This window comes from Labeo rohita, chromosome 7 (genome assembly GCF_022985175.1).
Source record: "Labeo rohita strain BAU-BD-2019 chromosome 7, IGBB_LRoh.1.0, whole genome shotgun sequence".
NCBI classification, from domain to species: Eukaryota; Metazoa; Chordata; class Actinopteri; order Cypriniformes; family Cyprinidae; genus Labeo; species Labeo rohita.
Genome location: NC_066875.1, coordinates 51,583,548 through 51,608,746, shown reverse-complemented (window position 1 = coordinate 51,608,746; position 25,199 = coordinate 51,583,548). Strand labels below are relative to the sequence as shown.

The following is a 25,199-nucleotide window of genomic DNA, read 5'->3' as shown; positions in this document are numbered from 1 at the left end:
CCTGTCCAAGACGTCCGTCTGACGCATGTGTGAGGAATGGCTCCTGAACATTAATTATGTAACTTGAGGTCATGTAGATAAGTTCACTGTAAAAAAATTCAAATGGATATTTTTTCAGGTAATGAAGTCTCAAAGACTAAAAAAAATGCTCTTTTCTTGAAACGACATTAAAAACTCTTGTCAGATTAAAAAATTGCCCCAAATGTTGTCTCAACTACTCAAACACAATTATCTGAACAAATAATTTCATATTGTTGAAATGTTCCCATCATGCATGGCAGCATGAATAAATTATGCAGTTACTGTTATAGGATTACTGTTTTGCTGTTTTCTGACTTAATTTAAACTTTTTGTTGTTGTTTTGTCATTATTGTTAATTATTTGTTGCACTGTAATGTAAGAGCTCATCTTTTTAACATTTGTTGATTGCTACCATTCTTAAGGTTTGTGTGTCTAGTGTTGAGGAATGAGAGAGTATGTTCAACCACTTACATCTGTTTGCTGAAGATCTTAGTCTTGTAAGATGTTTTACAAACAAAGACAATGTTGTCTACATACTGTATTAGACTAAGTTATTCATTAAGGATTCTATAACAATTCACTGTTAGTTTTTTGTAAATAAACAAAAAAAACGACACATTAAAAAAAAAAAAACCTCAATGACAGTATTTTTTCTATTCTATTTTTCTATTGGCAAAAAAAGACAATCAGCATTGCATGAACAAACAAACTTATGTTGGCTAAACAAAGTATCTTTGCTGAGAAAAACTAAAAAATATATATTGTTGAGAGAACTCAAGTCTTACTGCATCATGTTGCCTTACTTTTAAAATTTTCTCAAGTATTTATTTTTTACAGTTTTTTTTTTAACTGGGACCCAAACGTTTAGAGGAAAACATGTGGAAAAATGTCTTAAAAAGAAGTTACCATTTACCAAATGTAATATTATTATAGTTTCATACTTAGTGTTGAAACTGCAATAATTTTATTACTAGTTTTATAGACAAAAAATAATAATAATAATAATAAAATAAATCAATAAATGTTTCAGTAAGTGTTCACGCACCTTTCAAAAAACAACACCATTTACTTTGTTTTACCATTGACTGATTGACAGATCTCCTGTCCCCATGTTAAGGGAAACAGAGTAAGTGCGGAGGCAAACTCAGAAAATGATGCAAACCTGCAATAATTAAATATGTTAAATAACACATATATCATTTATGTAACTAAATCTTTTGCTGCTAACCTTTGATGATTCAATTCAACCATACTAATAAGCAAAAACATTAAACTAATATTTTACACTAACACTTTAAACTAACATTTGCGCTTTTTTTTCCTCATTCAATTGCTTTAGAGTGTTAAACTTTCTTCTCCCGTGACTCCTGCACATTTCCTTCAGCCTGAGGCTTACTCATTTCAGTTTTGGTGCGAAAGCGTTTTTACATTTGCCAAAAATATCACTTTTTATATTAAAAACAAACAAGCAAACCAGTCCAGATTTAAAAAGTAATGCAAAAGTAATGCAACACATAAAAAATAATTGAGTAGCGTAATTAGTTAGCCGACTTTTTTTTTTTTTTTTTTTTTTGTAATGCATTACTTCTAAAAGCAATTTCTCCCAGCACTGGTTACAATGGACCTTTATACATGATAAAACATACAGCTGACTCGGATCATATCTTGGGGTCCCAGGCATTTTAAGATATTAAGAAGACATTTGACATGGTAGCAGGCACAGTTAAACACAGTCAACATGGTCCTGCCCGCAGCTCTAAAACTGAGTAATGCATTGCAAAAAAAAAAAATGTAACAAAACTTAACCCCAGATTTCGGAATATAATACACAGCAATTTAGTACTTTTAGTTTGGCACGCCTTACTAACGCAGACTCAAATCAAAAACACGTCACACGAGTGAACGCCTTTGATTCGTTAAACTACAAGGGCGTGATCAGCTGACGAAATGTCGAGTCCTAAAGGGAAGGCTTGGCTCATGAATATTAATTAGATAATAAGACTCGCCGCTGCATGGACGTCACCTTGTCCTAATTAATATTCACGAGCTCAGCGTTTGTACTTTCGCTTCAGGCAATGGAATGTACATAAACTTTTATTGGCACGTGTGTAGAAAGCAAATCTCTTTTCGTTTGCGAACGATAGGGCAATCGATTCAAAGACCAAGTCATAAACTCAAAAAAACTTCCACAGCTGTGAAGTGTTGTTGATATTTTTCCTCTTTCAACTTCCCCTTAAAGCATTCATATTTCACAGTTTCAAGACACCGAACCACAAACGCGACACAATCCTGTAAACATTGCTTACCTTTATAATGATCTGTTTGTAACTGTCTTCTCTTTAAAACCTGTTCCCAAAGAAAAACAAAAACAAACGAACACAAACACAGAGAGCTACAGTTTTCAAAGTTCTGAAACGTTTAAAAGAAGCCGTTCAACTCGCAGACGTTCCGCTGCAAAAAGCCAAATCAGATCTGCTTAACTAAAAAAAGTTCTAAAAACATGAAACAAAACAAACAGTGCGTTCAGTTCCTGAGGTGAGAAGAAACCCAGCTGCCCCCTCTTTCCTTGTAAGTCCTCCAACTCTTCCTCGAAAAAGCACATGATCGCAGGGCGTGTTTGAACAAAATTGCGATTTTCCACCCAAACTTGAACTCTTTGATGTCACTGCTGCATGGGTTATAGATGTAGTCATAATCATCTGAGATGTTTTTAGTCACTCAGACAGAGTAGGCTATACATTACAACACATTTTATTTAAATATATTCATAATCATGTCAAGACAGGAAAGAACTTTGTTGTGTAACAGCCTCTGTGTTGTTTATACTACCATTTGAGCAAAACAAGAGCATATGAGAGATTTACTTAAAAATGCACTAGGGTATAGTGGGGTAAGTTGTGCCACCCCCTGTGTCTTGGCAGCTGTACATGTTTACTGTCATGTGACCATGTATTTTGGAATCACACATCATTTCTGCCAGACTGTGCAAAGGAAAAAACACATGGGAGGAGTGGGAGGCAAATTAAGCCACAGGACCACTTCTTTATAAGAAGCCATGATTTTAGAACCCTTTGTCATAGATACATTCTGATCATTTAAAATGATAGGAAACATCCTCATGTTCCCTTATCTTGAAGACCACATAAGTAAAAACTGGCTCATCTTACCCCACTCTCCCCTACATCCAAAACCATAAACTTTTCATTACTGTACTTAAAAATCTTAAAATATATTCTTGTTAGTTGGCTTCTCACCATAAGCAGAACAGGACTGTGAACAAAAACTAGACTTTAACCACAAACTGTGACCACAACAGAATAGTTGTACAATACAAATAATTTGTGACATATCCTTAGTTTGCAACGTGGACATATTTTCTGTGAATGTGCAAGACTTCCGATTCATTAGTTGCTGTCGGTAAATAAGACGAATGTGTAAAAGTATTTGTGAGTTTATAAATACAACAATGAATTAAAATATAAGAAATAGGCTACTGGTTTGCAATAAAAAAAGCAGCATAAGGAGCTGTTTTGTGCAGTTAAAAATAACTGGGAGTGATTGACATTGGAAGGCGTGAGAAAATATAGTGGATAGAAATAATTTAGCAGACTGTTCTTAGGACATACAGCAGTCCAGCAAAGGATGATTGGTATTGTTGATCATGGAAAACATCACGCTTCTAGAAGTCTCTTAAATATGAGTTACTTATGTGGAGGAATCTTGTAATCATTTGCATGCTGAATGGATTTCTTGTTTCATCACCTGTATCTTCAAGAAAGCTCAATTCAATACAGCCCAGTTCTGGTTAAGCTGTAAGATGCGTTCACACTGATGGCGATTTACAGCCATAAAGCATCTAGACTTCATTTAATCTTAATGTGAGTTGGAACTTGCTGCAAAAGCACCATTCCACTGTATGCAGCGACGACCAATAGGAGCGCAGACAGCTGAAACCAAATGCACGGCGACGTTGAGATTTACTAGATGTTTCCACTCGCGTCAAGCAGTTGTTCTCTGATGGAGTTGAGCTCCGCTAAACCTTCGTGCAGCTGTTTGGCCAGGCCTCGCACTTCAGCCGTCACCTCTTTCTTACAGCCCTTCTTCACCTCTTTGGAGTCTTTAGTGAAGTACTTGTCTATTCCTTTCTGCAGACTGGCTAACTTGGCCAGCGTGTGGTTAATTATTTCTTCAGCTTGATCTACCGGGTCACTAACTAAGCTAATGGTTTGCAGGGCCCGTCGTACCTCCCAGTCACCGGTGTAGTAGTTGTTCCGTCGCAGCAGCGGATGAGAGCGTAATCGACAAAGACCTTCAATGATGAATCGCAGACAGCGCTGCATTTCCACCAGCTGGGCCTCGTAGTCCATAATGATGAGTTCAATCTTCTTACGGTCCTGCATTAAACAAGAGAGAGTTCCACATAACACACAATATTCCATGCGTACATGTAAATATATTTCTGTACTAAGAAACTGTAGTTGCATCTTTTAACTACAGCAAAGCTTTGCCTGTTTGGATTAAATGGGCATCAGATTTATTGGTGTTTCAAAATGCAATGTTTTTGAAAATCAAAAATCCAGTTATAAGTTAAACCAATTTTATGAGGAATTGCCTTAATTAAATACATATGGATGATTCAGTGCTCGACATACGTACATGCATGTTGTTGATAGTGTCTGAAATGGTGGCGGATGCGGCTGTGATGCCGCCCGCCGTGGCGACGCCAAGTCCGATGGCAGAGATGATGATGGATGCACCAAACGTGACGGGAACCAGCGCCAGTCCCGCGATGGCTGCGGCTCCTCCCACAGCGGTGGTCGTTCCTCCCGTGATGTTTGCGATTTTAGTGCGATGGTGGAAGTTGCTGAGGTCGTCTGCGATGCCGTATAAGATCAGCACGTGCTGGTAGAGCAGCTCGGCTCGCTCCATGAAGAGCTTCAAATACATGCGGAGACCACGATGGACCTTATCGGCGACCGCTTTAAACGATCTGATATTAGAGAGAGAACAGAGCTGTTTCTGTATGATACTTAAAAACAGAGATTAAGATAAGACCAAGACTAGACATCTTGAGGACCAGATCTTCAGATGGTTGTATCAGTGACGTATTTATTGGATGTTGAAAAGTGTCTCTACATTGCAAAAAAAAAAAAAAAAAAAAAAAAATGAAAAGGCTTATAGCAGCATTTTTGTCTTGTATTCCTGTCTGAACATTCTTAAATCAAATCAAGATACATTTACTGAAGAAATAGAATGAATTAAGATGTTAAGTATTGTTTTCTGAAAAGCAAACAAAGAAAATAAATAAATAAAATTAAGTGAGTTTTTGCTTAAAAAAATACCTGCAAATATTGTGAAAAATAAGTTTCATTCAAACAGCAAAACAAGACAATTTTTTGACCCAACTGGCATATTTTATGTTTTTAAGCACAAAAAAACAACTCACTTGTCATCTTTTATCTCAAGTATGTACAAAATAAATTTAGTTAAGATGCAAAACATCAAAGATAAGAAGTTTAAGAAGATTTGTTTTCTGAAAAAAAAAAAAACTAATCAAAATTATGTAAGTTTATGCTTAAAAAATGTGATGTTTTTGGAAATGTAAAAAAATCCAGTTATTCATGAAAAATAAATAAAAAATACAATAATTTATATATATATATATATATATATATATATATATATATATATATACTGACAAATTAAGATGTTTTTGTTGTTGTTGTTTGTTTGTTTGTTTGTTTGTTTTTGTGTGGAGACATTTCGACCATCCAAACAATCAGTCAATCAATCAATCAATCAAGCAAGCAGACAATCAATGATTGATAAAATGGAAAAGAAGACAAAATACTTAGTAAGATATGCATTTTTGCAATAAAGTTCATTTTATGAAGTCTTACATGGTTTCTTCTTCTTTCGAGCTGATCGTCTCATTAGCAGGCATTTCCTCCCAAACTGAAAAACACAAATATTGAACGTTAGATGAATCAGATGTGATGTGCGCTGGATGAATGAGTGAATGAATTAATAAACTCACATTCCACTGTATTCCACCACTCCATCAGACTGTCAGTGTCCTGCCAATAAAACACACACATGACAAAAGACTCAAAATCACAGGTTCCTTACAGGTGTGGCTAGACAAATACATACTCCACGGTATGAACAGAATCTATAGACATAATGAATGCAATAAAGTAAACATGATGAGAAAGGATGATTGTGTTTGTCCTGACTGACCCCTTCATCCTCTTCTTCCTCCTGCTTCTGCTCTTCCTCTTGATCTCTGAGTCGTCTTATGTCCATCTGAGCTGACATCCACTCAGCCTTACAGAGAGAAATGCATGAGAGAAATGATTATGAATTTAATGCATTTTCCTGATAATAATCGTATCTAGAAAATCTTACTGCCCAATTTTCCCCCCAAAAAATAATCTGTCAAATGTCACAAATAAAAGTAAAATATAAAAACAAATCAGCATGTTAGAATGATTTCTGAAGAATCATGTGACACTAATGATGCTGAAAAATTCAGCTTTGATCACAGGAATAAATTACATTTTAACAGATATTCACACAGACAAGAGTCATTTTACATCGTAATAATATTTCACAATTTCTACTGCATTTTTGATCAAACAAATGGTACTATATACATAAGTCTATGTAAAAATGAATATTGATATCTACCTTAGCGGCATCAGACAGGTAAAAATCTCCAGACGTGGCACCCGGAGGATCAAGAAAGTCTTCAGGAAAGTCCTTTATGTCTTTAGTCTAAGTAAAGCAGGTAGACAGATTACATTAGATGAAGCTGTAGTGAATGATTTGATTGTAAATTAAGATGAGCACACAGTTACCTTTGACCCTCTGCGATGCATGTCAGTCTCTTTAGATTTCTGTGGTTTATTATCCTGCATGAGAGGAACCTTCAGCATTAAACGTGTTTGTGTGAATGACATCAAAAGCATGAAACTGAAATTATCAAGTTACCGGTGTATATTCCTCCCAGCCGATGTCCTCCGCGAACTCCTCGTCTCCTGCCTTAAACAGATCTGCACCCTTCTGAGGGAACTCGTCCTCTTCAAAGCTCTAGAGATTTCAGAAATCAACAACAATGTCATCAAAATCTTAACATTTAAAAAGCGAGTTTAAAAGAAAGTCAGTCTCTCACCTTTGAGTCTCGAGGCGACAGCGGCGGCACGTTAAGAAGGGGAGGCTTCTTCATCTGCAAAACAGTCGGAAATTTAGCCAAATGGATTACGATTAAAGCAAATTCAGCTACATTTGTGATATTTACTAGCAATTTCTGAGTAAAATGGTTTCTACACCATTTTTGTTCCAGTGTAGACAGTTAAAGAAAATACACACTGTTTGGAAATTAAAGACACAAAACCTAGATGGAAATAAAATGATTGTCAATCATTGTAAGTTAGTAAATTAGTAACTAAGAAAATAAATGAAATATGAATTAAACCCAGAACATTCCCTTGAAATAAGATCAAGTGAAATTTTGAGAAATATCTGAAACATTAGGACGTAAATGACAGGTTTGTTCACCTCTGAAGCTTCATGATCTTTGCTCTGCTTGATCTCAGAGTCTTCAGTACTCTAGAAAACACAAACATCAGTGATTTCTGTCAACATTGTGTTTCCTTCAGATGCTCTTTTAAGTATGAAATTCCAATTATTGCCATTTTAGATCATTTAATATTTATTAAATGGTCAGAACAGTATATATCAGCAAGGCAACATTGAATATAATTGAAGTACAAAAATAACTAAAACTAAAATAAAATGATCAAAAAGGATATAGCTTTATAGTATAAAATTGTATTTATTTTTAATATCGATTAATATTGTTATACTAAATTAAAAAACAACTAATAAAACAACAAAATTATTAACTTTAACATTAAAATGAACATGGAAGATGCAAAAATAAAAATGAATTCAAAATATTAACATAAACTACATTATATAAAAATATGAAAATGACAGAAAGGCAACATATCTCATTTTCATTGAATTTAACTTTAAGTAATAAAATAACTAAAACTAAAATAAAATGATCAAAAATCGATATAGCCTTATAGTATAAAAATTTGATAAAAAAAAATATTAATTAATATTTTTATATTATATAAAAAACAACTAATAAAACAAAAATATTAACTTTAACTAAAATTTAAATAAATATGGAAGATGCAAAAATAAAAAAAAATATTCAAAATATTAACATGAACTACATTATATAAAAACTATGAAAATGACTGAAAGACAACATGTCTTTTTTCATTGAATTTAACTAAAAGTAAAATAACTAAAACTAAAAAAAAATAATAAAAATTGATATAGCTTTATAGTATAACAATTATATATTTTTTTAATATTAATTAATATTTGATATTATATAAAAAAGCAACTAATAAAACAACAACATTATTAACTTTAAAATTAAACATGGAAGATGTGAAAATATAAGTGAATTCAAAATATTAACAAACTACATTATATAAAAAAAACTATGAAAATGATCGAAAGACAACTTACTAAACAAATTACTAAAATTTAAAATAAAAATGGAAGATATAACTATAAACTATGTATGTATATAAACAGAAAACCTTTTTTCTCTCAGCCCTGAGTTTGATGATTTACCTTTGAGTGATGTCGATGTAAGCGAAGGACTTTAAACTTCAGTGATTTCTTCTGTACAAACAGTGGAGAAATACAAAATTAAAATGCAATTAAAAATGTCACATCGATTATAAGATCTTTCTAAAATCTCACCGGTCGACAGTCTGTCATCTCTGCATGTTTCTCATTGCCGTCTAACGGTGTGAAAAGATCTGAAGTTTTATGGACATCTGTCTCCAGATCAGCCTGAATACATAAAAACCCTTAGAATGAGCAACACTGATGCTTGTTTATGGTTTGTTTTTGGCAGCGTTGTTAATAATTAGTGCTGTTTCGTACCTTTGAATCCCATGAAGGAGGACTCATGAAGCCATTAGAATATGAGCTCTAGAAAAAACACAATTCATATAAGCAATAATTTCACCAGAAGTGACCAGAATATGAGAATAAACAGTCTGAACCTGAACATTGTTTGGTGAGTAACTCCGCCCGGCTTCAGTTTTCATTAATGTGTCTTCCTAAAAACAGAAATATTACAAGATATTCAATAAAGAGACAGTGAAATCAAACTCATCTTCTCATGTGACATCTGCTTTACCTTGAACTCGTGAGGTTTGAAACCAAACGTTCCCTTCAGATCATCAAACCCGTCATCATCCTAAAAGTACAGTTTAATAATGTTAAACATAAAGACACAAAGCTGAGGATTTCATGAATATCCGTACGACTCGGACAAACCTTCGTATCTGGATGAGGAGTGAATCCAAAAGCTCCCTTTAGTTCAGCATCATCGCTCTCCTGCAACACACATCCACTGTAAATATGCTGTTATAATGTGACCGAATCAGACAGAAACACATGCGTATGCGTTTCGCATGTGTACACACTATACTAATCTTATGTTTGCATGAAATGCAAAAAAAAAAAAAACTCATTCATGATGCTGGAAAAATCACATCATCCTTAAACACACAGTTTAGAATATTTGCAATGTTTTGCATTTCTCTGCTGAAATGCTATGATAATGTACTTTTTAAATGTATTTATTTATTTTTTATCTTTTTAAGTTTGCATATATACTGTGTGCTCATTAACATTAACTGAAAAAAAAATAAATAATAATAATTATTATATATATATATATATATATATATATATATATATATATATATACAAGAAAGAAAGAAAGAAAGAAAAGGCCAAGACACATTTTTACATGAAATTGGCATAAAGATAAGACACATTATGCATGCAGTGTGATGAGGAAATGTTTATCATTGCAAATAAATGCAATAAACGTCACATATCACTTTGAAAATACAGTAATTCCTGCAAAGCATCCAGTAAATAGTAAACTATAAAACTATTCTGTTTTGAAAATCGTTCTACCTGAAGATGTGGTGTTTCCTCCTTTGTTTCATTATAAGCTTTGTCAGCCTATTAGCAAATACACAACAACATCTCTTTAGAAACTTTTCATTATAAGCAAAATGTATAATATAAACACACAAAGAATGTTAAAACTCATGGGAAAGAAAGCAGAAGTGGCATCAGGACTCACCCTGGATAAACCGATAACAAACCCTCTTTGAGGAACAAACTTAACTCGCACTTTCTTTTTTGATTTTTGCTAAAAAAAATATATATTATATAGGTTATAATAATAGTAACAATGAGTAAAATAATGCATTAAAGGAGAAGTTCACTTCCAGAATAAAAACGTCCGGATAATGTACTCACCCCGTTCAGGGGTGCAGATGGGATGTCAGCAAACGATTTTAACTCAGGTAGTTACTTTGCATAATTTGGGCTAATGGTTTGCACTAAAAAGCTATTGGGGGATTCTTATTTGAAATCATGGATAAACAACAAAGAACAAAGGTAAACAAAGGCTTTCCTGATTAACACTAGCAATGCATGATCAAACTGTTATTTGTCTAGTATGCCAATCATCCACCAAAACGTTATGCCTTCATGCCTTTAAACATTTGCTTATCTCATCATACAAATTCTATCATTATGAACATTAAAGCAAAGACTCTACGTGCAAATAATAATAATAATAATAATAATAATAATAATAATAAAGTTCAACAACAACTTTGACAACATATTTACATAAATAAAAATAAGTGTTAATTACAGGTTTGTTGCAATTTATAGATTAGAAATAGTTCTTTCAAATGATGTGTGATTCATTAAGAATTAAACATCTATGCCCATAATTTAAGAGCATAAAAAGGCCTAAACATGATTTTGTAAAATAGGCTAATACAGCATGTGGTATGCTATGCCGTGCTTCATATTTGTTTTTGTTATTAAATGTTGTCATTGTAGCCTGTTTTATTGTTGTTGTGCTTTTAATAAAGAATAGGCTACCAATGAATCCATCTTTTGTTTTAGTCTTAAAAAGTGAAAGGTGTATAAATGTAAGCAAAACAGACAATGATCTTTTCTCGTAAAACATGACAAGATCACAAATTCGAAAGTGAAAGCACCTGATGCCTGACTTACAGCAAAAGAGGAACTCTCGATCACAAAATTCAAACCAAAAATAATAATACTGATGAAAAAGAACGGGTTGAGGGTTAACCACTTTCGTTACCATATAGCTATAAACTATGATAAAAGCTCACCAGCATGCATTGATTAATGTTGTAGCCAAAAAACGAAACAAAAAAAGCAACAAATTTACGTGCTCCTGCGGCTAACTGAGAAAGTTAGTTGCAAATTCCAAGATGTTCATGTCTTTCACAAAAGACTGCAAAATCGCCCTACATCGCTGCAGAAGTACCGACACAGTGTTTAAAAAGTGAACAAGCAAAGAAGATCAAAACAGCCAAAAAGGTAAAACAGCGATATAGGGCGATTTTGAAGTTGGAGGAGAAAATGAGATGGGTGTTTTTCAACATACCCTAACTGTATTGACCAAGACTACACAGAATATGCATGTGCATCGCAGAGCTAGACAAGTCGAGCATTTGAGCTTAAAAAGTATATACATTTTTATTTGTGTTTATTATTTCGTTAGATAAGAGCCTTGTTCCTTGGCTGGGATTGTTTAGAGCCTTTTGAAGCTGCATTTAAACTACATTTTGGACGTTCAAACTCGCGGGCAAACTGAAATGTTTTCCTCAAAAAACATAATTTCTTTTACGACTGAAGAAAGAAAGACATAAACATCTTGGATGACAACGGGGTGAGTACATTATCTGTACATTTTTGTCCTGGAAGTGGACTTCTCCTTCAGTGAAAAAATAAAAGACAATTCAGAAAGATGACAGATCTCTACCTGTCCATCAGCATTTCCATCAGTCTCCTCCATATTTCTCTCTTCATCATTCAGATTTTTGTCGATCTCTGATATCTACAACAGAAAATAATGTGTGTTACTCACTAATATAAGACAGTAAAGATATCAGCATTGTGAAAGAAAAATTTTTATATTGTACATGGGTACAGTGTGGTCTGGTCTCATGTGAGTGATTCAACTGAACTAAATAAACTGAATGAACTACTTTGATTCATTGATTCAGTGTTTTGAAGCTCTTCAACTGTCACACACTGAGGCCATCTGCTGGTCGTAGACATGCACTGACAATAACACCATCCTTAAATACACAGTTCAGAAACTTTGCGATCTTTTTGCATTTCTTAGCTGAATTGTTAAGGTAATGTATTCAGTGTTGCTTGTTTTTTAAAACTACATTTATAGTCATATAATATATGTATACACACACACACACACACACACACACACACACACACATATATGTCTGGTTCATTATCTTTGTGGGGACTCTCCATAGGTGCAATGGTTTTTATACTCTCCACACTGTATTTTCTATCCCCTTACCCTAACCCTACCCCTAAACCTAACCCTTACAGAAAACTTTCTGCATTTTTACTTTCTCAAAAAATCTCATTCTGTATGATTTATAAGCTTTTGTACCCATGGGGACCTCAAGCCAGTCCCCACAATGTCAAAAATGTCAGGTTTTACTATCCTTGTGGGGACATTTGGTCCCCACAATGTAGCAAAAACAAGTACACACTGTGACGAGTCGACTGCCTCCCCCCCTTATTGTCAGCTGCACCCCGTCGGTAATCGCCGCCCTTCACCAGGCTCCCGACGGGAGTGGGCGTGTGGGAGGAGGAGGGGCGCCGAAACATCCAGGTCTGGCGGCGTGTGATGAGGCACACCTGATGTGAATGAAGCCTCATCACCGCCGCTGTTAAAATGCCGAGCGCGCCTCTCCTCAGGAGACCGGTCTCTTCCCCGTGCATGCACGCTGGTGTCCTCGTGGGTCCAGGAAGGGGTGAAGAGGGAACCAGCGCCGCAGGACGAGTTGCCGGACCCCGCGGGTTCGGATGAGGACCGCACCCGTAACGGCTGACGGGCCAAGATGCCGGGCCGTGATATCCCCCAGAAGCGCCACGTAGGTGGAGGAGCACGATGCCGCTAGAGAAGCCGCCGCCCCTCGCACCCCGGACCTGAGTGGGGAGCGCGTGCGGCCGCCGGACTCCGCCCCTTACCTGGACCCTTCCCTTTTGGAACACTACCCCTCCTTCACGGAACCCCGTCACTTCGAGGACACCAGATCCCCCTTTTGTTTTGGACACTTTTTCCCCCTTTTTGGACACTTTGTTTTATTGTTTAATAAAAGCCTCTCCGAGGCCTGACGTCACGCCCACTGTGTCTGTCGCTTTGCTCCGCCCCCGTGACAACACATACACACACACACATATGTGTGTGTGTGTGTGTGTGTGTATGTGTGTGTTTTCATTGGTTGTAGTTTCTATACAACCGGCAATCCAGTTTCATCCCTTGTGATCTTTTTAATTTAATTTAATTTAATTTAATTTTTGTCTTCATTTTTCATTTTTGTTCTGTGTTGGGGTAATTTTGTAATGCATTACAACGTTACTTAGTAATTACTTTTTTATCGAAAGCAATGCGTTACATTACTTTTGCATCACACCAAAAGTGAAATGAATTCACCTCAGGCTGAAAGAAAAGTACATTTATGCAGGAGATCACTTCTTCTACAAATGATAGTTTATCTAAAGACATTTTTGCTTATTAGTATGGTTAAACTGCATCATCGAAGGTCAGCAGCAAAGACACAGCAAATAAAATGAGATTAAATACATAAAGGATATTTGTTTTATTTAACATATTTAATTATTTGGTTTGCGGCATATTTGTGTCAGGTTGCATTTCACAGTTTTTATTCATTTTGAGGAACACTGAATCTGTTTTATGTGAGTGAGATGAATTAATGCATGTTCACATTTAGTCTAGAATGTCTATCATGTTTAGTCTATCATGTTTACTCCCAATCTCCCGACAGGAGACTTGTCAGTCAACAAATGGGGAAACAAGTAACTGACGTTACTTATTTGAAAAAGTACTTTCTTAGAAATTCAAAAGTAATGCGTTATTAGTTACTTGAAGAAAGTAATATTATAATTTAATGCGTTTCCCCCAACACTGTGTATGTTTACTTTGATAGGTTTGGAATGAATGTTTTCCTGACAGCTGTCATGTTGAGATCACATGACCAGATAAACACTAGTCCGTCTGAGTCACTCTTATCAGATACACACACACCCACACACACACACACTCTCTCTCTCTCTCATGTGAGCAAATGAATAATGTTGATGAATGCAGATGTGAGAGTGTGTGAATGACAGACAGAACTGAGTTTAAGATCACTGTCAGTCAGAGAAACAAACAAAACAAGAAACTCTACATAGAAAACTGATTTACCTGATGACTGTCACGGACCAAAGCGCCAAGATCCAGATCTCCTTCTAAAAATGGATCTTTGGAGAAGGACTGCAAATAGTAGAAGACATGGTTTCAAATTCTAAGATATTTTAAAATTTAAATTCAAACTGGCTTGAACAGTGAATGTGCATATGACGTGTCAACAGCTGATGTGTTAGTACACATACAAATCATATAAGAAAAAAAAAAGATTTTATGTGTTTTCATTTGAATAGCAGGTCTGTCTACACTCCTGCATATCCTGTACACATGGTTAAAAAGGCCAGTGAAAATACCTTCGAATCCATCAGTGGAGGACCATTCATTGACTTCAGACCAACTGCAGACATATCCTAAAGAAATCACCAGAAAAAAATATACATTGCCTTATGTAACATTAAATGTTTAAAAATATATCTCCTGTTTTCATCTTAATTTGTTGTTTTTGGTAAATTAGTTACTAGTAAGTTTTAGTTTTAGTTTTTTTTTTTTTTTTTTTAGTTTTAGTTTTAGTTTAAAAGATTAAAAGATGAGGGGAAAAAAGGCAAATATTTTGTGTAATTTTAATCCTGAATGTTTTAAGAATAGCTTCCTGTTGGTTTATGGATTTAAAATTCACTCTTTTAATCTAAAGTACACATGAAATAAACATGCAAGCACAGAAAAAAACTACCTTTGACGGTCGGTGTGGCACAGGAGGCTTTAATTTCTGTGTCTGCTTCTGTAAAAACAAAAAAATAAAACAAAGATAGTAAATTATCAATATAAATACATACATACTAATAATTCGATTTTAGAAAGCAGATGCTGAGTTCAAACTGCAAAGAGAAATGCTGTGTGTTTGTACCGGTTTACAGTCCACATCTTCTGCTTTCTTCTCTCCCAAAGCCATAAGTTCAGCATGTTTCGATGAGGGTGTTAAATCATCCTAATATGAGAATGAAATGTGTCAGTGCTCAAATGCTGCTCATCTCTACTGTCAGTAAATATTATTAAAGCACAGCATCGCTCTAAACAAACCTTACTGTCTGGAGTGACTTTAGCTGAAGCTTCAGCAGATTTCACCTGAAGATGTAAACAAATATCATAATAAATAAACATATAATATGCTAAATTCCATCAGCCAATAATTATACAACTCATCCTGTAGAGCGAATTGTACATTTTATTGACAAAAATGTCAAAATGTTGAATGAGAGTTTACAGTTTACAGTGGTAATTACTCTTCTGGAGTAATGCATTGCATTTTAAATAACAGAAATCATTAATTAAAGCATTAAATTGAAATACAAAACAGGCTTATTATTGTAACAATTTAAAAAATTGTGCCAAAAATTAGAAATGAGCAACCTTTTGTTTTAGGGTTAAAGAAACAGTGTTGAAAACATTTAATTAAAATGGGTTTACAGGAGATGAATCTGCAAAAAAATAAAAAAATAAAAAAAATAAAAAATACACACACACACACACACACACACACACACACACACACACACACACACACACACACACACACATATATATATATATATATATATATATATATATATTAACTAATTTTAATAATAAAACTTTAATAATTGAAAAAAAAATTGAACTACATACTACATGTTATATATTAACGTAAATTAATTAATTAATTAATTAATTAATATTACTCATTAATTTTATGATTTTTTTGTTACATGCTTTTGTACATTTCTGTTTGGATGTTTTAATACATTATATATATATATATATATATATATATATATATATATATATATATTTAGCTATATTTATATTTAGCTATAATCATAAAAAAATCATTATTTGAAATTAAAAAAATATATATATTTAAGTATTTTTGGGGGAAATGTTGCATAATTACATTATATTATTTTACATATTATTTATATTGTAATGTATAAATTACAAATCTGTACATTATACATTTTTAAATTACTGAAAAATGATCATGTAATACATATATAATGCTTATTTAATTTATGTAAATATTATATCTTTTAAATCTTTCATTATTTTTTTTTCTTCCTAAAAACAAACAAACAAACAAACAAAATACAAACAGTTATTGATCCGTACAGATGACTGTAATGGTAATGTTTTACCTTGGAGCCTCTGCGGTGTGTAATAATCTTGGGTTTTGATGATTTTTTCTGTTTAGAGAAAAAATAAATCAATCTGCTATGAAACACATACTGTAGATCTGAAACAACCAGGATTCAGAAATAAAGAACGTCATACCGATTTATGATTAGTAGCTTCATTCTGTTCTTCATCTGGAGCGAAAAACTCATCCGTGATGTCAGTGGGCTTTGACACAATACAGAAACCATTACAGAAAGAAAGAAAATGAGCTGCAAATCTACAAAACAAACACGACACTGACATGTGCTCCTCTGTTCTTATCTGAGGTTGATTTTACATGAACATACTCACCTTCGAGCCTCGATTCAGTGAGTTTGTGTTCGTCTCAGAACTCTTCAATTCATCTCCAATTTTATCCTGAAATCACACATATCATTTCTCCAGTGTTACGATATTTTTCCCAGTTTAACATGCAGAAAACAATTATAATTAAGACATTCAGAGGTCGATTTCCCAAAAAGTGAAAGACAACGACTTTCAGTGCAACCAGCACAACTAAGAGTGTGACTTTGATGCAGGACTCTCCATTTCACTGACTGACAGCAGTTGTAAAATTGTTTTGGCAAATGTTTTGACACTATAATGACGTTGTCAGCGATCGCCACTGTTTGTGATTTACCTTTGAGCTCCTCCTGATCATCAGCGAGTGTCTCAGTTTCCTTCCCAGAGTCTGAAAGAGAAACACAAACACAAACACACGTGAAGAAGGACAAACACGCCAACAAAATCATGCTGAGTTTGCTGATTCACATCGTACCCGCTTTCCGTTCTTCTTCCCATCACCGCCTCCATCGGGCAAGTCTGAAATCTGGTGGCAATAACAATGCATAATAAACAATTTTTTATTATGAGACAAATTTAATAATACAAGAGATGTTTGTTCATCTGCTTTGGTTGGCTGTCAGTACGATGTGTTTGCTAATGTGTTGTTCAGTAGTTCTTAGCACATTTAACACTGAACTACACCAAAAAAAGTACAGAACATAAAGGAAAATACAATCCAGACTACACGCGCTGGGGATAAATATGTCGACCACAATGTTTTGTGTGGTTAATTATTGCCTGTGGAGATTAATATTATTTTATTTCTTTTATTTCATATAAAATAAATGTAATGTTTGATTTTAAATGCTTTTTGTTGTTGTTGATGTTGTTGTGAAATAATTTGGGTTACCATCTGAAAAGTTTTCAACTACATCAGTGTTATTTTAGCATTATTTATACACTATTATAGTTTATATTAATATTTTATATTTTATATATTTTATACATTAGACATTTTGAGCTACATACTACGTTATATATTTTATATTCCAACTACATCAGTGTTATTTCAGTATTATTTATATTGTATTGATATTTTATATATTAGACTTTATTTTTTCTATTTTCAGTTTTCAATTTCAAAAAAAAACAAAAAAAACAGTAATAAATAAATAATAATAAAAAAAAAACAACAACACAAATTATTATTATTATAATTAATTAATTAATTTCCAGATTTAAAACAAATTGAAATGTTGCCTTGGAATAAGTTGTTAATCTAATTTTTATATTACATTTTATTTCAGCTTTATTTCAGTTTATGTATGCATATGTGTATTTTATTTACAACTTATTTTTTATTATCTGTGTGCTGTTGTTGTTGTCTCTGTTTACTGGAAGCTTGTGACATTAAAACAAATTCCTTGTATGTGCAAACGTACTTGGCAATAAAGCTCTTTTTGACCTCTCACTTCTGACTTCTAAAAATCCTTTCAATAGTTTTATTTTCCCCTGCTCTACGTTCAGACAGAGGCGTGATCAGAAGGACAGACTCACCCATACAGAGTCTCTCCGAAGCTTTAATTTCCCAGCCTGCAACAGAGACGGAGCAGCTGAAATCTCAGTATTTTTCTGCACTGGTTTGCCATACTGTATTTCAGATAATAAGAACTTACAGGTTTCCATTCTGGAGAAATCTCTGGACTCTGTTCAGGCCAGTCCTCTACACACCTTTCCTGTAAATCACGTTTGAAGTATGTAGGTGTATTTGTTTTACAAATCCCGCATACCATTTGAAGAAATATGAATCCATATGAGGGTGTTTCTTCAACTACGGGAACTTTTTTTTTTTACTTAAAGATTTTCCTTGTTGTTACATGAAAGTCAAATTAAAACATGCCCCGTCAGCCTTCAGCATTTTTAATTTATATTTAGATATTATTTTATATATATTTATATTACAAATTTATATTATTATTTCCCAAACCAACTAAAACTTGTAAACTTGAAATTGTCCAATTAAAAAAAAAAAAAAAAGCTTTTAGTTGGAGAAACACCCACAGAAACACACGGACTGACTGGACGCAGCACACACACCTGACCGATGAGAAGAACGTCCTCATACACCTGCAGATCGCTCTCGATCTCAGCCGACGGGATCTGACAGATCAAAACAACACGTGTCACCACAGTGTCGAGCATAGCAAATATTTCACAAACATTTCACAACGTCCATTTGGATTCTAATGGCTTAGTTATCAAAACACAGACGACACGTAACACATGAAGTGTCCAAGATTACATACACTGTAGTTTCAAACATGCAATAACACCCAAGTGGAAAAGAATACACAGTGAAGTAAATAAAATAATTTCATTGTGGATTGTGAAAACTGGGTGTTTCATGTCAGAATTTTCTTACCAATGATGTTCATGATTTGTCATGATTACTGAACAAAGATGAACTATTGAGGAGGGTTTCAACAATAGTCTTACAGACTATAATAGTCTTAGACTAGAAAACAAATATGGGGCATTCATGTTGATATATATATATATATATATATATATATATATAATGTGTAATTTTTAAACATTTATTTTTATTAAAAATGTTTAATACATTTATTTATAAATAGAATTTACTTGCTCCTTATGTCCCCTGTATCTCTCTCTGTACTACACCTTTAAGTTTACACAAATTATGTGACCCTGGACCACAAAACCAGTCATAAGGGTTTTCTTTGTCCAATAATGAATAAATAAGCTTTTCATTGATGTATGGTTTGTTAGGGTAGGACAATATTTGGCCGAGATAAAACTGAAAATCTTAGATTTGAGGGTGCAAAAAATGTTAAATACCTAAATAAGAAGAAATCACCTTTAAAGTTGTCCAGATAAAGTTCTTAGCAATGCATATCACAAATCAAAAATTAAGTTTTGACATATTTAGGAAATTTACAAAATATCTTCATGGAACATGACCTTTACTTAATATCCTAATGATTTTTGGCATAACAGAAAAATCTATAATTTTGATCCATACAATGTATTGTTGGCTATTGCTACAGATAAACCTGTTCTACTTAAAACTGGTTTTGTGGTCCAGGGTCACATATAGAAACATCTAATACTTCAACTAGACAATTAAAAAAAAAAAAAAAAAAAAAAAAAACCTTTACATTGTAATTTTGTTTTATGTAAATGCACCTTATACTGTACTGTACAATATTTGTAATTCAGCTTGTGTACATTTTTCTGCTTTTCTGCATTTACATGTAATGATATTGTAGCAATAAAGACATGAAAACATGAAAGGCAGAAAAGAGCAAGAAACAGGAAATAACGAATGTGTCCGGATCTGATCTGAACACCAGCAGCAGAACGAGTGGCAGCACAAAATTGAATATAATCATCACATAACATCAGACGCTGTAGATCTTCAGAGATGAACATCAACTAGAGTTCAACTCACTCAGAAAACAACTATGCAGAAAATGAAAGGCATAAAGGCATAAAAGGGAAACTGAAGGAGAGGAGAGGTACAGTACCTGAGAGGGAGCAGGAGGCTGATGGAGGCCCTTCAGCGCTTTACTACGAGGAACAGGTTTGGGCAGCCTCCTGAACATCTACAAGACGAAAAGATTTCACATTTTATTTAGGGGGAGAAAGAACAGGGTCAAGTAAACACCTAAAGACCTATGAAATGATCTGTTGAGCACAGGTTTCTTTTCTTCCTGAAACAGGAAGTCGGGGCTGCTTATTTCTAGAAAGCATTTTATTGGACAAAATTTGGTGTATAATCAAAATTTTGGTTTGGTAGAGAAAAACTATATTTTAAATGAGTATATGGAAGCCAGAGTTATTATGGTTACCTAAAACTAAAAATAAACCACAAAAAAATAACTAAAATAAATAAATAAATAAATAAATAAATAAATGTACATATTAAAAAAAAAAAAAAAAAAAAACAAAAAGCACAATAAATGTGAATATAAATTCAATACAGTACAATAAATTTACAATTTAAACTTAAAATAAAAATAAAATGGAACATATAAGTATAAATATTAATAGAATAATATTCATAAAAATTCTAGGGTTAATTCAGCATAGTTTTTTCCTCTGCCAAAAATTGTCCCAATTTACCGGATCTCAGTAATACTAAAATAACACTAATCGAGTATGAATGCTAGAATGCTAATTTAGCTGACTTTTAGAGAATATCGCCTATAGTCTCTAAAAGTCAGCTAAATTAGCATTCATATTCAGATTAGTGTTATTGTAGTATTTAGTATTTAGCTCAAATCTAACAAATATGGACTAAAAGGCACAAAACATTTGGTCTTTATTGGAAAGACATTCTCACCAGGTCTCCATTTGAGTTTTTCGGCTCTTGAAAGGCTCCATTTTGCAAAGCAACATGGGAAATACCAATGTCAGGCTTTGTACCATTTTGATGGGCGAACAGTAGATCAGAATTGCTCTTCTGATTGGACTGAACTTTATTCTGAGTGTCAAACAAAGGATCAAACGCTTCAATGTTGGAGACTTTGGGCTCTGCGTTGGACGAGGATGTCTTGAAAATATCATCAGACGTTGGGTTGGTATTAGAAAGCAACGGTGAGGCAGATAGTGAAGGAGTCTCGAAGAAGCCGTTTGTTTTAGTGGATGTTTCTTGGAAAACATTGGCAGGATCAGATGGTGAAATTGGAGAAGGCGTTGCTTGAAATTTCTTCTGCCTGGAGAGGATGAATTCCAGGAGAGGATCGCTCTGATTGGACGAAGAACAGGATTCTGTGTTCTGATTGGCTGAGCTGCTTTGTGTCACATCTGTGTCCGCTTTCTCTTTAAAAGGCTGGAAAATGTCTGTCTCTTCACTCCAAACGCTTGATGCTGAGGTGCTTTGAAAGCCATTCGCTGCGTCGTCTTTATAAAAATCAGGTGGAGGAACCAAAACCCAGTCTGGAGCTGGAAAAGGATCATCTGAAAACTCAGACATCTGATGAATGGCGTTGCTTTTAGTTAAACTTTTTATGTTTGGTATCACATTGTTCTCCTCATCAACTGCTTTCAGATCATAGTTCTGCGAATACAAGCAAATTCAACAGAACATGTTAGGATTCCATATATGTGACCCTGGACCACAAAATCAGTCTTAATTCATTACTCCAGACTTCAGTGTCACATGATCCTTCACAAATCATTCTAATATGCTGATTGGCTGGTCAAAAAACATTTCTGATTATTGTTAATGTTAAAAACAGTTGTGCTGCCCAATATTTTTGTGAAAACCATTATATATTTTTTTCAGGATTCACTGATGAATAGAAGGTTCAAAAGATCAGCGTTTATTTGAAATATAAATCTTTTTGCTAACATTATAAATGTCTTTACTGTCACTTTTGATCAATTCAATGCATCCTAATCCTTGATAAATAAAATTATTGATTTCTTTAAAAACAAAAATCTTACTGACAGTAACGTTTTGAATGGTCTCTGCTACCTGTGGGCTTGAATAGAAAGGATTCCAGGAAGTGCTGCGGATCCCATTCTAGTGAAGATAGATAAAAAAACAAACAAACAAACAAAAAACATCAAAATCAAAGAGACTGGATAAAAAGAGCAAAAGCCTATAAATAGGCCCTCCTTTGTACATTTTAGTGTTTATTCATATACATTTTTTTCTTTCATGCATCTACAACTCTCCAGTATTCCAATATGGTCTGGATCAATGATTCTCAACTGAAGACGAAAAGACGTTTACTTGAGCTGTGCGTAAAATGTAATTGATAATTCATATAAAATAATAATAACCACAGGATTCAGTTATTAGAATCTCACCTCCATAATCAGACCTGAGACAGCAAACAGCGAATCACCATCCTGTGAAAGACACACACACACAAAAAAAAGGAATAAGGGTTGATAATGTATATATATTGAAGGCCATTTCTCCACTTCTTTTCAAAAGAAGTTTCTTTTGAAAACAAGTCTTTTCATTTCTCCAAAACTTCAAAACTATCCACATCCACAATAAAATATGCTGAAAATTAATTTCTTTCTGACAGTATTTTCTGATTTATAGAGTGATAAAAAGAAAAATTCAAGATCTCCTTTGTAATAACCTCCTTTAATATGTCGACAAAATCAAACAAGAATAAGGTTTATTTGCACATAATACAAAAAACAAAAAACAAAAAAAACAAAAACAAAACAAAAACAAAAACAAAACAAAAAAAAAAACACTGGCATTTCTTAACGTTTCAATCAAGTGGGTAGCATATCTATTAGTTCAGTCTTTTTTTACTCTATTTACCTGTTAGGGTTGTGTCTTGCGTCTCTTTAATAGTGCTTATCATTTAATCATGAAGAGTTGCAAAAGCAGTAGTATTTTAGCGATGTAAGCATGACGACGCATAGAAAGTCAAAATACGTGACGTCAATGATGACATACACAAGCCCACACATGTGCACTGGTCACCACAGATAATGTGTAGCTAAATTAAGAGTTAATAAAGATTGAAGATTATTTTAATGACATTCGAGCACATGAAAAGAATGAGATAAATTTCATTTATAAATATATACACCATCAACCCTCACACACCGTTTTTAAAGCATTTACTACGTCGTCAGCACTGCAACAGTATTAACAAACGATATTTCTTTATATGCTTAACATCTGCTGTGTTTAGTAGATATATTGATATTGTAAAGAAACGCGAGATAACCATGGTTTTATTATAGTAAATGTTTAGTAACCATGTCTTTTGGCGCATTGATTATCATTTGTATAACAGTTTTACTACAAATACAATGGTTAAACTATTGTTAGTGTAGCAAGACCATGGTTACTTTGTGGTTACCTTTTTTTTTTTTTTTTTTTGTTTTTGTTTTTGTTTTGTAGTAAAACCATGATCAATTTTCGTAAGGGTTCAGCAGTAACAACACGTTGCGGATCTCACTATTTCATTTATTCCGCCTGTTTGAAGCATATTAAATACACACTTACCATGTCGGCTGTTCGGTTACCATAAAGGCTTACAGGAACGTGTGGACGAAAAGAACCACTCACCCAACTTGTTATTAAAAAAACATAACGCAGCGACTCGTTTGCACTTTTGCAACAGGTGATTGTAAGTGTCAAACGCGCCTCCTTTAACATTCACCCGAGCGAAACTATGTGAACCTACCTGTCCTGTCGAGCTCAGGTAGGTCATATGTCATCCTGACAGCTGAGAGACTCAGCTGAACCCGAACCTTACATAAAAACACCACAGGACTGGAAAAAATCATTTTAACCAATCCAATAGCATGCGACGCGCTCATGAGCTCGCGTATTAAATGAGACTTGTTCGAAAGCTATACAACCGCTGCAAACATGGACGGATTGTGTTTACCTGATGATGTTTACCCATCATACAAATTAAGTGTAATTAAGTATAATCTTCTTCTTTATCATCAGAATCATCACCCTGAATATGAGATCTCAGCTTTCGGGACTGCTCCCATTTTGGGAAAAATAAACACATTTTTACCAACTCAGAACCTTTTCTATATAAGGCGACAATGACTTTTGTACATGCATTTTTGTACAAACCATGAAACAGCACAACTGGCACTGAAATAAACAATAGAAACCATCATAGGAATTCTAATGCATGGTTTCCTCTACAAATACCCATACAAATATTACAAACAATCAACTATTACAACTATTCCGGGACATATTTTATTAGGGTTTAGTGGTTTTAACAAGCCACCAAAAGAAGGCGACAAATTACCAACAGGGATCATTACAGTTTCCATTAAAACCAATACCAGTCCCATTATAACCAGTAGAAAACATTACAAATTCTGTGGTGGATTCTATTTTTTTATTTTCATTTTTTCAGCAGGGACATATGTCATCTGATCTCAGCTTTAATTTCGCTTTCACTAGGAGTACAACTCATTTATTTATTAACTGGCTATTCACAAGTGAAGAATTCGTGGCCACGTTGTATGACCTACATAATTTTGGCACCTGCTCCGTCTTACCATAAGAGGGCAGTAAACAATTACCTATTCATACTAAGAAGGTCTACTGTTTAATCAAGTACTGCACGATTTTGATGGCCGTCGTGGTCTTTTAGATGGTTGATATTAACCCTCTGGGGTCTGAGGGTGTTTTGGGGCCCTGGAGAAGTTTTGACATGCTCTGACATTTGTGCTTTTTTCAGTAACTTAAAAACATATTAATGGCTAAAGTCTGATTATACACTGTAATCAGCACAAACTGGGCTACTATAACAGGTAAGCAACATTAATGTACATCTACACAACGTTTATGCGTGGGTAGTGA

General features: G+C 34.0%; 1 protein-coding gene across 2 annotated transcripts; it reads right to left on the bottom strand.

Moving 5' to 3' along the window:
• On the bottom strand, positions 1–24,041 carry si:cabz01007807.1 (uncharacterized). Of its 2 annotated transcripts, none has more exons than XM_051115591.1 (38): positions 23,868–24,041; positions 22,697–22,738; positions 22,332–22,406; positions 21,222–21,938; positions 20,404–20,481; positions 18,950–19,012; positions 18,529–18,588; positions 18,410–18,445; positions 17,346–17,396; positions 17,208–17,258; positions 16,880–16,945; positions 16,685–16,753; positions 16,549–16,596; positions 15,458–15,502; positions 15,285–15,365; positions 15,111–15,158; positions 14,734–14,790; positions 14,438–14,506; positions 11,954–12,028; positions 10,223–10,291; positions 10,051–10,098; positions 9,400–9,459; positions 9,260–9,319; positions 9,123–9,179; positions 9,001–9,048; positions 8,815–8,907; positions 8,683–8,733; positions 7,582–7,632; positions 7,196–7,249; positions 7,015–7,113; positions 6,882–6,935; positions 6,712–6,798; positions 6,262–6,348; positions 6,059–6,098; positions 5,922–5,976; positions 4,678–5,011; positions 2,328–4,415; positions 1–86 (listed from the first exon to the last, which is right to left on the bottom strand). In XM_051115591.1, exons 1-37 carry the CDS (start codon positions 24,018–24,020, stop codon positions 4,002–4,004), a joined length of 3,645 nt encoding a protein of 1,214 aa, XP_050971548.1. In that variant the 5' UTR covers positions 24,021–24,041; the 3' UTR covers positions 1–86; positions 2,328–4,001. The 2 variants fall into 2 exon arrangements, with proteins under 2 accessions (XP_050971548.1, XP_050971549.1); XM_051115592.1 differs by having other exon boundaries at positions 22,359–22,406; positions 23,868–24,040.
• Between the last annotated feature and the right edge of the window lie 1,158 nt (positions 24,042–25,199).

Excerpts from the sequence above, each read along its gene's own strand:
- si:cabz01007807.1 (XM_051115591.1), bottom strand. The coding sequence starts at position 24,020 with ATGTTAAAGGAGGCGCGTTTGACACTTACAATCACCTGTTGCAAAAGT. Across the intron at positions 20,482-21,221 it reads AAAACTCAAATGGAGACCTG|ATGTTCAGGAGGCTGCCCAA; the intron begins GTGAGAATGTCT and ends TTCGTCTTGTAG. Across the intron at positions 16,946-17,207 it reads TGATCAGGAGGAGCTCAAAG|GATAAAATTGGAGATGAATT; the intron begins GTAAATCACAAA and ends GTGTGATTTCAG.